This window comes from Heloderma suspectum, chromosome 3, assembly GCF_057233095.1.
Source record: "Heloderma suspectum isolate Gila_16-S chromosome 3, 16-S_ref, whole genome shotgun sequence".
Lineage (NCBI taxonomy): Eukaryota > Metazoa > Chordata > Lepidosauria > Squamata > Helodermatidae > Heloderma > Heloderma suspectum.
This window is the reverse complement of record NC_139460.1, coordinates 265,591,096-265,604,794: the sequence shown is the minus strand read 5'-3', so window position 1 is coordinate 265,604,794 and position 13,699 is coordinate 265,591,096. Positions and strand designations below refer to the sequence as shown.

At 41.8% G+C, this 13,699-nt stretch overlaps 1 protein-coding gene across 13 annotated transcripts in view; it reads left to right on the top strand.

Moving 5' to 3' along the window:
* The window catches only part of GIGYF2 (GRB10 interacting GYF protein 2), an 88,687-nt gene that overhangs the window by 56,885 nt on the left and 18,103 nt on the right, over positions 1 to 13,699 (top strand). For 8 of the 13 annotated variants that reach the window (XM_084846803.1, XM_084846801.1, XM_084846802.1 and 5 more), the window contains exons 8-14: positions 2,944 to 3,123; positions 5,589 to 5,800; positions 5,885 to 6,047; positions 6,139 to 6,336; positions 7,415 to 7,608; positions 8,635 to 8,794; positions 9,852 to 10,018. In XM_084846803.1, coding sequence (XP_084702929.1) covers positions 2,944 to 3,123; positions 5,589 to 5,800; positions 5,885 to 6,047; positions 6,139 to 6,336; positions 7,415 to 7,608; positions 8,635 to 8,794; positions 9,852 to 10,018 — 1,274 coding nt within the window. The remainder of the gene's footprint in view (positions 1 to 2,943; positions 3,124 to 5,588; positions 5,801 to 5,884; positions 6,048 to 6,138; positions 6,337 to 7,414; positions 7,609 to 8,634; positions 8,795 to 9,851; positions 10,019 to 13,699) is intronic. The other 5 variants (XM_084846804.1, XM_084846794.1, XM_084846805.1 and 2 more) reach the window with 3 other exon arrangements.

The window sequence follows — 13,699 nt, the reverse complement described above, 5'->3', positions numbered from 1 at the left end:
GACTGTGATTGTTTGCAGCAAAACTACTGAAGACCTGCTGTGAAAATTATTAATGTAGACCAATATAATGCTACTTAGAAACTGAAATCTCCCTCATGTTTTTCCTTTTTAAACCCCCCACAAAATACAAAACATTAATTCTTCATTTCATTAGTAGAGAACATTTTAATACATGTTGAGGCATAACACCATAAAATTGAGACACGCACTGTGACCTTCATGGCCATGGGGACAAGAGGACACTTTTCACCCAAGCAAATGTACAGAGTTGCAAGATGTTTTAGTTCTTCCCAGACTCTTCATGTTGCTTGTTCTTTTTACTGCAGGCACGATATAGTTTTGTGGGCAAAAAGATTGAGGTACAGTGTCTTGTTTGAAGGTTGGGGTGAATGGATTTGGTTGTGCAAATTCAGTTTTTTATTAAGGAAGCCCCTGTAGTTCTAGGAAGAAATTGTAAGGAGTTGTTCAAGGACAGAGATTGACAAAGCTGAAATGAAATGAACAAGTTTTGGGTTGGGTGCACCCTAGAAATTATAGGCAGTCTCCTAAAACCTTGTGTGCGTTGATTCATGGGTGTGCGATGGACTTTTTTTCCTGCTGAAAAAAAGCTCCTCCTCCACAGCATCACAAGCTGCCTTTTCCTTTGGGGGATTTCTTTATGCACTTCTTTGGATTAAGACCTATGTATCCAACAATTAAAAGAGCTTTGAGGAACTTGAAAACCTGGTGTTATTGCCATGTTTTATCCCAACATGAGAGACACACCAGAAAAAAAATCTCTTTAGTATAGTAGAGAACAGTATGGGCGTTTGTATATCTTATAGAAACATTGTTATTTGCTATTCTAGTAAAAAAAAAATCCTCAATAAACAAGTTCTCCAAAGATTGTATTGCAGAACACCACTTCAGTACTTTGAAGTTAGTCCCTTTTAAAACTTCAGATTACATAGCTGTAGACTTTGTTGGCTGGATATCTTTGTTGTATCTGAACTTTTCCATAAACACCATTGCTGGCTTTGGGTCAGACATGGAATGCAGGTGCCCTTTCACTGCTCCTTCTCCTCAGGAAGTCCAGTCAATTAGTTTGAGGCAAAGCCACAGATCTTTTTCTTTTTTCTTTTCATCCTGGGAAATCATGGCCCAGCACCGACCACTGTGCCAAGTAATTTAAACCCAGTAAAATGGACATACTATTGGTATAAACTATATGCATATTTGCAGAACTTTACACACTCTGAAGTCTGTGTGTGGCCACTACGTGCTTCCTCTTTTTTAGTAACTTCAGAATCTAATATACCGGAGTCTGTTATTCATAGTGGGATTTTGAAAAATTATTTGATCCACTTCTGTTTTTCCACTTTTCAGTCTGCTTAAGCTTTTAAATCTGTTGCTACCTGGTGATGAACACTTTTGTGCTGTCCCATAATTAAGAGCCTTATAGCCTAGTCATATGCATGTTTATTCAAAAGTAAGTCCCACTGATTTCATTGTGACTTTTTCCCTAGAATGTCTTCTTAGGACTGCAATCTTAAACATTGGTATGCTGCCCCACAGAAAATCCTTCTGAGTTTTATGGAATTCTAATCTAACAGAATGGCACTGAAGCCTTCCCCAATACAGCCTCATAGACTGCTATGGTTAATGCTTGAAAAGACGTCAGATGCTCAAACTATAGATCATGCTATTCCCCACTGTGCAGTGTTTATACTTCAGTGCGGTGGTGCAGTGGAGCCAAGGCTCACAGGGATGCAGCACTGGCACTTTTTCATTAACAGGGATGCTGACTATATCTGTCACCCCCCCCCCTCGAATTCCCTGTTCCCTCTGAGCTTAGCTGCAATCTTCACAATAGGGGCGGGCGTCAATTTTCCCAGCAACAATATATTCCCTGTTGTAATGCAAAGTATTTTGAGGCAGCTCGGTCTTGAATGGGCAATTAAGACTGATTTGCTTTACGAAAGACCTGTTGTTGGTGGAGATGAAAACTGCTAGAACTGTTTTTTTTGGTATAGATCTACACAGCTGCCTATACTTTTGGACTCTCCTTGGGGGCTTGGCTTCAGGAACTGTCATGATGAGCACCTGCACTTCAATATTTACCACGACTCCACTGCTTCAGTGCCCCACATTTCTGTCCATAAAACAAACTTGACCCAAGGAAATCTAAAATCACCCTGTTTTTTCTCAGGCTACCGTAATTTCTGTGCATGGTATCATGACTTAATAGTTATTTGCAGCCTTATCTTCTACATTGCTATTTGAAATGCAGTATTCTACAGACAACAGTGAAGGTTATAATGCACATCTGGTATTGATTCTTACTGAACAATTGCCCTGACACAAATGTAAATTTTAGAGGTGCTGCTTGTAAGTTTTAATTATTATAGGATAAGTAGAAGTCCATGTCGAATTACAATTTATAATTTTTTTAAAAAAACAGAAACTTGAACTTTTTCTACTGAGTTGGATTTTACACTGCTTAAGAACGCCTCCTATGCAAAAAACAACAGAATCCTTGCAACATTATAAACTTTGCACTGACCAAGAATAGTGTCTTGATACCTCTGAACTATGGTAAAGCAATCTCATTGAACATCAGGTGGCATCTAACTGTTTATGCAAACAAACTTTGCAGATGCTCTTCCTTCACTTATTTCAGATTGAACTTTTGACATTCTTAAATAGTTACAGCTGTGTTGTAACTATTTTGCTACTTCTCCTTTTTGAAGATTAAAATCCTAATTTTTTTTTAACCCCACAAAACCCACAAGAATAAGTTAAAGAAAATAATTATCATCAGAAGAAAAGTGAAGAAACATACCTGTGGTCTTCTATTCTTTCATCCTAACCTTCTGTGATTTAAATTGCACATTTTTGAATTATAGTTCAGATGCCCTTCATGGTAAACATATTCAGCACTTGTACATTTAACTTTATTTTCAGTGAGGCCAAACTTTGAAGATGTTGGAACAGTAACAGCAGGAAGGAAACATGAATTTATACGCTCTGAGAGCGAGAACTGGCGCATCTTCAGGGAAGAGCAAAATGGAGAAGATGATGATGGCGGTTGGCGACTTACTGGTTCACGAAGGGATGGTGAAAGGTGGCGACCTCATAGTCCAGGTGAGAGGAAATGCAGAAAGGAGAACCACAGCCTGGTCAAAAAGGCATTAAGTGAACAAAATCTGGAAGGAAAAGTTCTTGCAAAAAGTATCTATAAGGCTGCTCTGTGATGGCAGTCATCACTTTTAGTCTTTTAACAGAAATGTTTTGTCTTAACCCATTATTTCCAGAATAACTAGACAATAAGAGAGCTCTTCTTACCTTCTTTGATTCCCTTTCCACCAAACGTTTCCCAAATATGAGTTCTTTTAAGGATCACCCTAGATCCTGAGGCTGAAATACTATCAGAAAGCTTTCTTGTAAGCTTTCTTGAATAGAAGTGGGAAGAAATGTTTGTCATAGAGAATACTGTTTGTGTCTTCCTGACGTCAGACATAACTGATAAATGCACAATAAAGCAGCAGTGTGTCCTAACTTAGTATTAAAACAGCTGAACCAGCACCTCATGATGATCAGATGTGAGGGTTTTACTTACGACATGAGTAATTGCAATCCCTTTAGCATAATGACCAACAACGCTGAATCTCATCTATTAAGAACTAAAAAATAATTCTGTCTGTATGACAGATGTCCTGAAGCTAAAATATTATCAGGTACTTTCTGCTACTTAAAGAGAAGTAAAGTTAAATGTTTGTCACAGAGAATACTACATTATGTAGAATACAAAAGACATTCTTGCAGTTTTGCTTTAGTTTAGATATAACAGTTTTAGCATATGTTACTGATGATGGAACTTGGATCTGTTGCATTTCCAACTAAAGTGTTAAAAACGTTAGTTTGATATAGAATCAGTGGTTGTTGTATTGGCTCCGGAGAACTATGGGACCAACAAAAACACTTGGTTTTCTGAGAGCTCTATTCCTTGTTTAACAGGGAGTATGTACAATGATTAGGACTAAAGCTTTTTGTGCCCTCGGGACTAAAGCGGCTGTTTCCATTCCATGCTATGGAATATATTAAAAGTAGGTACAGGATCAGTAATCAGCATTCAAAAGGGAACTTTTATTAAGTTTATATCATGCCTTTCCTCCAAGGAGCTCAGTGCAGTGTACAAGGTTTCTCTCCCCACCCCCAACTCCCAACTTTATCCTCACAGCAACTGAAAGATAGTGACTGGCTCAAGATCACCCAATAAGCTTCATGGCTGAGCAAGATTTGAACCTGGGTCTTTCCAGCCCTAGTCTCACGCTAACCACTACACCAGACTGGTTCTCATTAACTATCTTTTTGGGCTACACAGATTTCTTTGTGAGCCACAATAGAAAGGAAACAACATTCTAGAAATAGAAAAATAAGCTGCGAGGAGTGCAAATTTTAGTCACTACAGATAGAAAGTATCCCAGTCATTTAGCACATCAAACACATGTAATTGAATATCCTTGATCCCTGGTTGGTCAAACTTCTGTTCTCTCTGTGTGTGTTTTAATAATGTAAAGATTTGGGGTATTATGTCTTGCAATCAATCAATGAGAGGCTTGCTGGTATATTACTGCATCCCAGGGTTTTGATTCCAACAGCCACTTCTGTCAGGATGACACATTGGAGCCTGTATTGTGTAAAGTTAAGTTAGCAAATATAGTGGCTTATACTGAGCCACATTTGATGGCTGACAGATTCAAACTCCAGAATCACATGCATCAACCCACTTGGAAACTCTGCACCCTCCTAGTTTGTAGAGAGATGCATCAGTTCTAACAGTCACCACCTGCCACTCCCTCCCTGCCTCATTCTCATGCAGGCTTAGTCGCAGTTGCACAGCCATTATAAGCAAAGCTTAGAAATAAGCTTGTCAGCTACAAATCCTTTTCACCGCATTAATGTGCCAGCAGGCTACCTCACCATAGTGACATGCAAAACAAGGCAGACTGAGTGAATAGAATCAATAATCACAGATTACAGGCTACACTTCAAACCCCAGAAAAAAGGATTGCTCAGTAGCAGACAGAGGAAAAAGGCAAGCAGTTTTGGAGAGGACAGATGAAGTAATAGAATTCATGTGTCTATGATCTCAAAAGGAAGCATAAAAGCATTCTGATAAAACCCCATAAAATGGAACTTCTCAGGCTCCGTAGAGCAAGAGCATAGAATGGTCTCACTAGCAAAGACTGCCCCCTGTGGCTGAAAAGGTTATGACGTTTAGTGACTCTGTGCAGTAAGTGAAAGTGCTGTGGAATCAACTCAAGGAGTTTTAGTTCTTGAAGGTCCAGTTACTTGGAATTGCACTGTGCAATTATTTACATTAATAATATGGCTCCAGAAGACAGTGGGCTTTAAGAGGGCACTTTCTGGAGAAGAACAGTGTTGATAATATTTTATAAAATGCCTCTTTCAAAGTGGACCATAAGCTGTAGTGGCGTTCTGAAGTTCTGTGACTTTGTCCTCTTTTTCCCTCTATCCCTTTCTCCTTCCAAACAAGTTCTTGCCCTATGGAACTCTTTTGTAAAGTTACTTTCCCGCCCCCTTAGACGGCCCTCGTTCTGCAGGCTGGAGGGAACAGATGGAGCGACGGCGAAGGTTTGAATTTGATTTCCGAGATCGGGATGATGAACGGGGTTACCGAAGAGTGCGATGTGGCAGTGGCAGTATGGAGGATGATAGCCTTCCTGAATGGTGCTTGGAAGATGCTGAAGAAGAAATGGGGACTTTTGACTCATCTGGAGCATTTCTGTCCTTAAAAGTGAGAAAGTCTCTGTGGACTTGATTTAATGTGACCTATATTATTTATAACTGGAAGTATAAAGTTTGGTGTGTGTGTTCTCAGAAGGTTCAAAAGGAGCCGATTCCTGAGGAACAGGAAATGGATTTCCGGCCAGTAGAGGAAGGGGAAGAGCGTTCTGATTCAGAAGGAAGTCACAATGAAGAAGCCAAAGAACTAGATAAGACCCACATAAGGGAAGCAGTTAAGACTGAGCGAACAGCAGTAGGTAAGAGGGGTTTCTGAGGCCCTTACATATTATCCCTTACATTTTGCTTCCACCTCCCAAATCACTTAAATGAAGTTATCAATCATTTCAGAAGTAGCGGAAGAAACAGTCAAAGAATCTTCACCATCCACCAGGTCAGGAACTCCGCCAAAACCCCAGTCACAGGAGCCATTACCAGCAAGCCTGCTTGAAAGAAGGGAAGACTGTGTGCCAGACGTAAAAGAAAAAACAGAATATAAAGAGAACCAAATGGGGGATATTCCATCTGCCAAAGTGCCCAATAGAGAAGGTAAGCAAAACAGTGTGGGAGATATATGAAGTTTGACATACTGTTAAAGAACATATATCTAAAGTATGCTCATAAGACTGTATTGACAAAGCAAGGTGGGTGCAACCAGCTGAGAATTGAGGAGTCATTTAAGCAGTCTTGAAAATATGTCAGCATGTTAACTGGCTCACTGTAACAGTTTATTCAGGTATTAATACAAGTTTTATATTAAAGCATACTGTGGCACCTGGACTGACCTGTTCAGCCCCCTCCTACTTACATGACACCTTCAGTGTATTCATAGATGGTGGATGCAGAAAAATACAGGCTGATTCACATGTCCTGGGAAGGAGGGAAACACTTCAGAATATGTAGATGATAAAGCCTGTCTGCCTTGGGAAGCTTCCCCCCTGCCCCAAAGACAGCTGTGGGGAGGTTTGCTAAAGCTTAAGAAAAATAATTTTGTATGCAATGGCATATATGGTTGGTGGACCAATTAGTGATTACCTGTGGGCCAAATGTGGCTTACAGGCTGCCAGTTGCCTATTGTTGGTGTAAGATGTTTCACTTAGCAGCTTTCACTCTGAAAACCAAGGCACCTAATATGGTCTTAAACTAATTTAAATTAGTTTTAATTTAAATTAAATTAAATTAAATTATGAGCGGAAACTAGAGAATGTTAGATGTAAGAAGGTCAGAAGTATTTTTATCCCTGTTTAAGTAACATGCATATTTCAGGAAAAAATAAATTTGAATGATATAGAAGCCGGAGTTTAGACTTCCTGATGAGTTAACAAATCCAAGAGCCAGTGTAGTGTAGTGGTGAGAGTGACGGACTGGGAGCCGGGAGATCCGGGTTCTAGTCCCCACTTGGCCATGGAAGCTCACTGGGTGACTTTGGGCCAGTCACAGACTCTCAGCCCAACCTACCTCACAGGGTTGTTGTTGTGAGGATACAACGGTGAGGAGGAGGATAATGTAAGCTGCCTTGAGTTCCTTGCGAGAGGGAGAAAGGCGGGGTATAAATGCAATAAATAAATAAATAAATAAATAAATAAGGGCATATAAAAGAATTTTATATCCATTCTTTTCTCCACAGTAGAGTCAGCTTCGGCTGTCCAGCCTTTACCACAGATTCCTCCAGATGCAGCTTCTCCTGTTCATCTTCCTCCTTCAGAGTCTAATCCAAATTCTGCCTTAAGGCCTGTTCACACATCAGTTGCAGCGGCTCCAGGCATGGGGAGTATTCCTGCTGACCCTGATGATGAAGAGGGCCTCAAACATTTAGAACAGGTAGAGCATCTGTGTGAACTATTAATGTTTTTTCATAATTTATACTTCTGCTAGCTGCATTTTTCCAAAGACTGGAATAAAATATCACTCTCTTTTTTTTTTCTTGTATAGCTTTTTTATTTGTATCCTAAGCTTGTTAAAGCCATTTATTTATTTATTTATTTATTTTTCATTCGTTCGTTCATTCATTCATTACATTTCTGTGCTGCCCAATAGCCAAAGCTCTCTGAGTGGTTTACAAAAGATTTTAAAAAGTTAATGGTCAAGATAAATGCTTAGATAGTGGCTTGGATTCAAAGAGTCACCAATTTTCTCATACCTACCTGTATTCCTGCTACAGCCCCCATGCTGCATTGCACACCATTCCAGAAGATCCTCCAGTCCTTAAGAGCGCTTTTTGGAAACACAAGGAGCTGCAGCAGGAAGGCTGGACAAAAAAACCCCTGGTACATGCACAGAAAGCTGTACACACAGGCCAACTTTGTACTTCATACATGTTGGATTTGATAGCACAATGGTCACTGTTCTTGAATAGTTCAACAACATTACACTTTGAATGAGATTTTTGCACTACTCAGGGTTGCCTCCTCTGTTCCGCTACATGGCCTAACTGTTCTAAGGCATAATCATTATTAACTGCTGAGCTGGATGTCCAGTTACTCTGACCCAATGATAGAGGAAATATGCTTTCAAACTGAATCTCTGCTTAAGGTAGACTCCTGTGTTAAGCTGAATGATTATATGACCACTTGTCATTTAGGCTTCCTGATTCGAATTATCCTTGTGCAGTACGAGCTTAGTCTTAAGTTATTGCATCAGATATCTGTACAGTCCCAAGGGGGACTTTGTTGAAGTATTTTACATTTTTTTCAGCAAAGCTCTTCTTTCCTTTGTACCCTTGAACCCACCAAATATGAAGGTATTGTTCATAAGGTGCACTAGTGAATTTTACCTTATTCCTGTGAGTGCTTAATTTGTCAGTAGCCTCAATAATTCTTAATATGTTTTTCCTTCCTCTTACTGCAGCAAGCAGAAAAAATGGTGGCATATTTGCAAGACAGTGCCCTGGATGATGAAAGACTAGCAGCCAAACTTCAGGAGCAGAGAGCAAAGGGTACTTCAGTACCATTACACCACGAGGCCATGCAAAAGTGGTTCTACAAAGATCCACAAGGAGAAATTCAGGGTAGATCTTCCTCCCTTATTTATTCTTACTTCATAGAAGTATTAAGAGAACTCACATACACTGCTTATGTACATAGAATCATATCAGGATCAAGACGAGATGCAGGATTTTGTGACTGTAGTAGAAAGAAATGTTTAGAATAAATATTTTCCATCAGAAGAAACAATGACCTGGTTCATATGTAACAACAACCCAGTGTATGGGTTGTCATTGAATCACTGTGGTTTAACTGTGGTTGTTAACCATGGACAAGCCAGGATGAGAACTCATGGCTTATTCTTGGATTGTGAAGATAAACTCATGGTTTATTCTTGGATTGTGAATCCGGTGTGAACTGGATTCTGGGCCAGTTCACACAACATGGTGGAGTATTTAACCCAGGATGAGCTGCAGCAGCCATTTTGAATATGCAGCCCATGATTGGGGGATTGGGGGTTACAGCTTGTCATGACAACCCAGCCAGTGTTGGTTATTCAAGAGTTAAACAACCCTTGCATAATACGAGTAGTATTATGCATGCATCACATGCATGTATCACAGCTCATTGTGGGTTAAATAACCCATGATGAGCCCGCCATGCCATGTGAATTCTGAGTTAAACACCATATTTAGGGTTGTTGTTACATGCAAACCAGGTCATTGTCTACCACTGTGTCTTCTATGTGTAAGCAACCATAGCGTGTCTTCACCTTTGTGTGGTTTATAAGGGTTAGAATGTCTGACTAGGACTGGGAAGAATCTGGTTCAAGTCTCTGCTCAGCCATGAAGCTCACTTAGACTAGCCATGAAGTGACCTTAGACCAGTCACATTCTCTCAGCATGATCTACTTGAAGTAGTTGTAATGATAAAATGGGGATGTACACCACCTTGAGCTCCTTGGAGGAAACATGAGATATAAACATGCATGTTAATTGTGTGGGGAAATGTTAGTATACCCCCACATACATTCCTGCATATGGGCTATGGCTGTTGGGTACAACATTCAGTAGAGATTTCACCCCTTGTTTCCATGGCCTTCATCTTTGTTTCCATGTATGTTGGTGGGTGTTTTTGCAGGTCCATTCAGTAACCAGGAGATGACGGAGTGGTTCCAGGCTGGGTATTTCACAATGTCACTATTGGTGAAAAGAGCATGTGATGAGAGCTTCCAGCCACTTGGAGACATCATGAAAATGTGGGGCAGGGTCCCTTTCACTCCAGGTCCACCGCCACCTCTGCATATGGTAAATGTTTGACAAACAGAATTAATTTTAAACTAGAAGGCTAAGACAAGACATATCAATCATAGGGGTTCATGTGCTATTGGCCAGATTTGGATGATCATCGGAAAAGAAACCACCGTGGCTTCTTTTCCCTGCCCTGTGCATGGCACTTGCATGCCTGCCATTTCCCTAATTCCCAGCGCCATGGCGCAGGTTGTTGTGTCCTCTGAACCTAGCAAAGTACATGGTGGGGGTGGCTTCCAAACCACCCTGTAACCCCTACAACCAGCCATGGGGTGATTTGGAAGCTACCCCTGCTGCGCACCTCTCTGGGTTTGAACAACATGACAACCTTTGCTGCAGTGTGGGTGATTAGGGCAATGGCGGGCATGCAAGCAGCATGTACAGGACATGTGTTGTTCACACTCTGGCGATTGTCCCGACCCAGCCAGTGTATTACCAGGCACAATACTACAGTGGCATTTAAGGAGACTGCTTCTGACTTGGTTCACACGACACAAGAACCCATGGTGACACCCTTGTTTGTCTCAGGGTGGCTTGTTGTGACATCCAAATCCAGCACAGTTTCCTTAGCATGGTTTGTTAACCATGCACAAGCCACCCTGAGAATCCATGACTACTTGTTCAGGGTAGCTTAGTTTCAGAGCGGTTTATCGTGATGTCTGAACCCAGCAGAGTGGCTTGTGCATATTTTGTCGGAAAGGACTACAGAGCCTCTTGGCAAGAGCAACTAGGGTTACCTCCTTGTGAGCCAACTTAGCACAGCTATGCCTGTATGCGTAATTGACTTACCTCTGGGTAATTGCCCCCCCCCCCCATTTGGGACCAGGTAAATTCAAGAAGGGGGAAGATTTAATCTTTCCCCCCACCTGGTTTCATGTTGAAATCCCCCCACCATGTTTTTCTTGTTTAAGAAAAAGACTGGGTTTTTTCCCCTTTTTTTAACTGTAGTCCCAAATTGGGGGCAGATATGCTTGTCCAGAGGTACGTCAAGCATGCATAGAGGCATAACTATGCAAAGAAGAAGAATGGGCTGTGAGGCTTATCGTGATAAGCAAACCGGCACAGTAAGGGAGAGGGGTTCACAGTACCTGGGAGTGACACAGGCAACAGTTCTCCTCACAGCTAGTTCACTCCAAACTGTTATTAAATAATGTTTGTAAGACACAACAGCCTTCAGGTGCTACTTCAGTTTGGGACTGGCTAATCATTACTAGTTTTAGGTCACTGTAATGCGAAGGGGCTTGCGTAACTCAGTGAAGCCGTAAGCTATGCCGTGCAGGGCCACCCAAGACGGACAGGTCATGGCGGAGAGTTCTGACAAAATGTGGTCCAATGGAGAAGGAAATGGCAATCCACTCCAGTATTCTTGCCAAGAAAACCCCATGGAACGTATCACAAGGCTAAAAGAGATGACGCCGGAAGATGAGCCCCTCAGGTCAGAAGGTGTCCAATATACTACTGGGGAAGAGCAGAGGGTATTTCCAAGTATCGCCAGAAAGAGTGAAGCGGCTGGGCCAAAGCCGAAAGGGCACTCAGCTGTGGATGTGTCTGGTGGTGAAAAGAAAATCTGATGCTGTAAAGAACAATATTGTTTAGGAACCTGGAATGTCAGATCAATGAATCAAGGTAAGCTGGAGGTGGTCAAACATGAGATGGCAAGATTGAACATCGACATCTTGGGAATCAGCGAACTAAAATAGACAAGCATGGGCGAATTTAATTCAGGTGACCATTATATCTACTACTGTGGGCAAGAATCCCTTAGAAGAAATGGAGTAGCATTCACAGTCAATAAAAGGGTGGGAAAAGCAGTACTGGGGTACAATCTCAAAAACGATAGAATTATCTCAGTACGAATCCAAGGCAAACCATTCAACATCACAGTAATTCAAGTCTATGTCCCAAAGCTGAGGTTGATCGGTTCTATGAAGACCTACAACACCTTCTAGAACTAACACCAAAAAAGATGTCCTTTTCATCATAGGGGATTGGAATGCTAAAGTAGGAAGTCCAGAAATCACCGGGATAACAGGCAAGCATGGCCTTGGTGTACAAAATGAAGCAGGACAAAGGCTAATAGAGTTTTGTCAAGAGAACACGCTGATCATAGCAAACACTCTTTTCCAACAGCACAAGAGGCGACTCTACACATGGACATCACCAGATGGTCAATATCGAAATCAGATTGATTATGTCCTTTGCAGCCAAAGATGGAGAAGCTCTATACAGTCAGTAAAATCAAGACCTGGAGCTGACTGTGGCTCCGATATTGAGCTTCTTGTTGCAAAATTTCGGCTTAAATTGAAGAACGTAGGGAAAACCACTAAACCATTCAGGTATGACCTAAATCATATCCCTTATGAATATACAGTGGAGGTGAGAAATAGATTTAAGGGATTAGACCTGATAGACAGAGTGCCTGAGGAACTATGGACGGAGGTCCGTAACATTGTTCAGGAGGCAGCAATTAAATCCATCCCAAAGAAAAAGAAATGCAAGAAAGCCAAGTGGCTGTCTGATGAGGCTTTACAAGTAGCTGAGGAAAGAAGGGAAGCGAAAAGCAAGGGAGAAAGGGGAAGATATATCCAACTGAGTGCAGAGTTCCAGAGAATAGCAAGGAGAGACAAAAAGGCCTTCTTAAATGAACAATGCAAAGAAATCGAGGAAAACAATAGAATGGGAAAGACTAGAGATCTTTTCAAGAAAATCGGAGATCTCAAGGGAACATTTTGTGCAAAGATGGGCATGATAAAGGACAAAGAAGGCAGGGACCTAACAGAAGCAGATGAGATTAAGAAGAGGTGGAAAGAATACACAGAAGAACCATACAGGAAAGATCTGAATGTCCCTGATAGCCATGAGAGTGCGGTCACTGAACTTGAGCCTGACATCCTAGAGAGTGAAGTCAAGTGGGCGGTAAGAAGCATTACTAACAACAAAGCTAGTGGAGATGACAGTCTTCCAGCTGAGCTATTTAAAATCCTAAAAGATGATGCTGTTAAAGTGCTGCACTCAATATGCCAACACATTTGGAACACTCAACAGTGGCCACAAGACTGGAAAAGGTCACTTTACATTCCAATTCCAAAGAAGGGCAATGCCAAAGAGTGTTCAAACTACCATACAGTTGCACTCATTTCACATGCCAGCAAGGTGATGCTCAAAATCCTACAAGCTAGGCTTCAGTGTTATGTGAACCGAGAACTACCAGAAGTACAAGCTGGGTTCCAAAGAGGCAGAGAAACTAGAGATCAAATCGCCAACATTCGCTGCATCATGGAGAAAGCAAGAGAATTCCAGAAAAACGTCTATTTCTGCTTCATTGACTACGCTAAAGCCTTTGATTGTATGGATCACAACAAACTGTGGCAAATTGTGAAAGAGATGGGAGTACCAGACCACCTTACCTGTCTCCTGAGAAACCTGTACGAGGGTCAAGAAGCAACAGTAAGAACCGGACATGGAACTAGGGGTGAACGAAAGTCACTTACCTTTTCTCGCAGCTTTTTCGCGGTGGGGGGGAGCGCTTCGCTGCTCCCCCCGCGAAGTTCAGGCGGGGGGGGAGGCTTCCCGCCTCGCCCGGCCGAAATTCAGGCCGGGGGGGGAGGCTTCCCGCCTCGCCCGGCCGAAATTCAGGCCAGGGAGGAGGCTTCCCGCCTCGCCCGGCCGCGAACACGA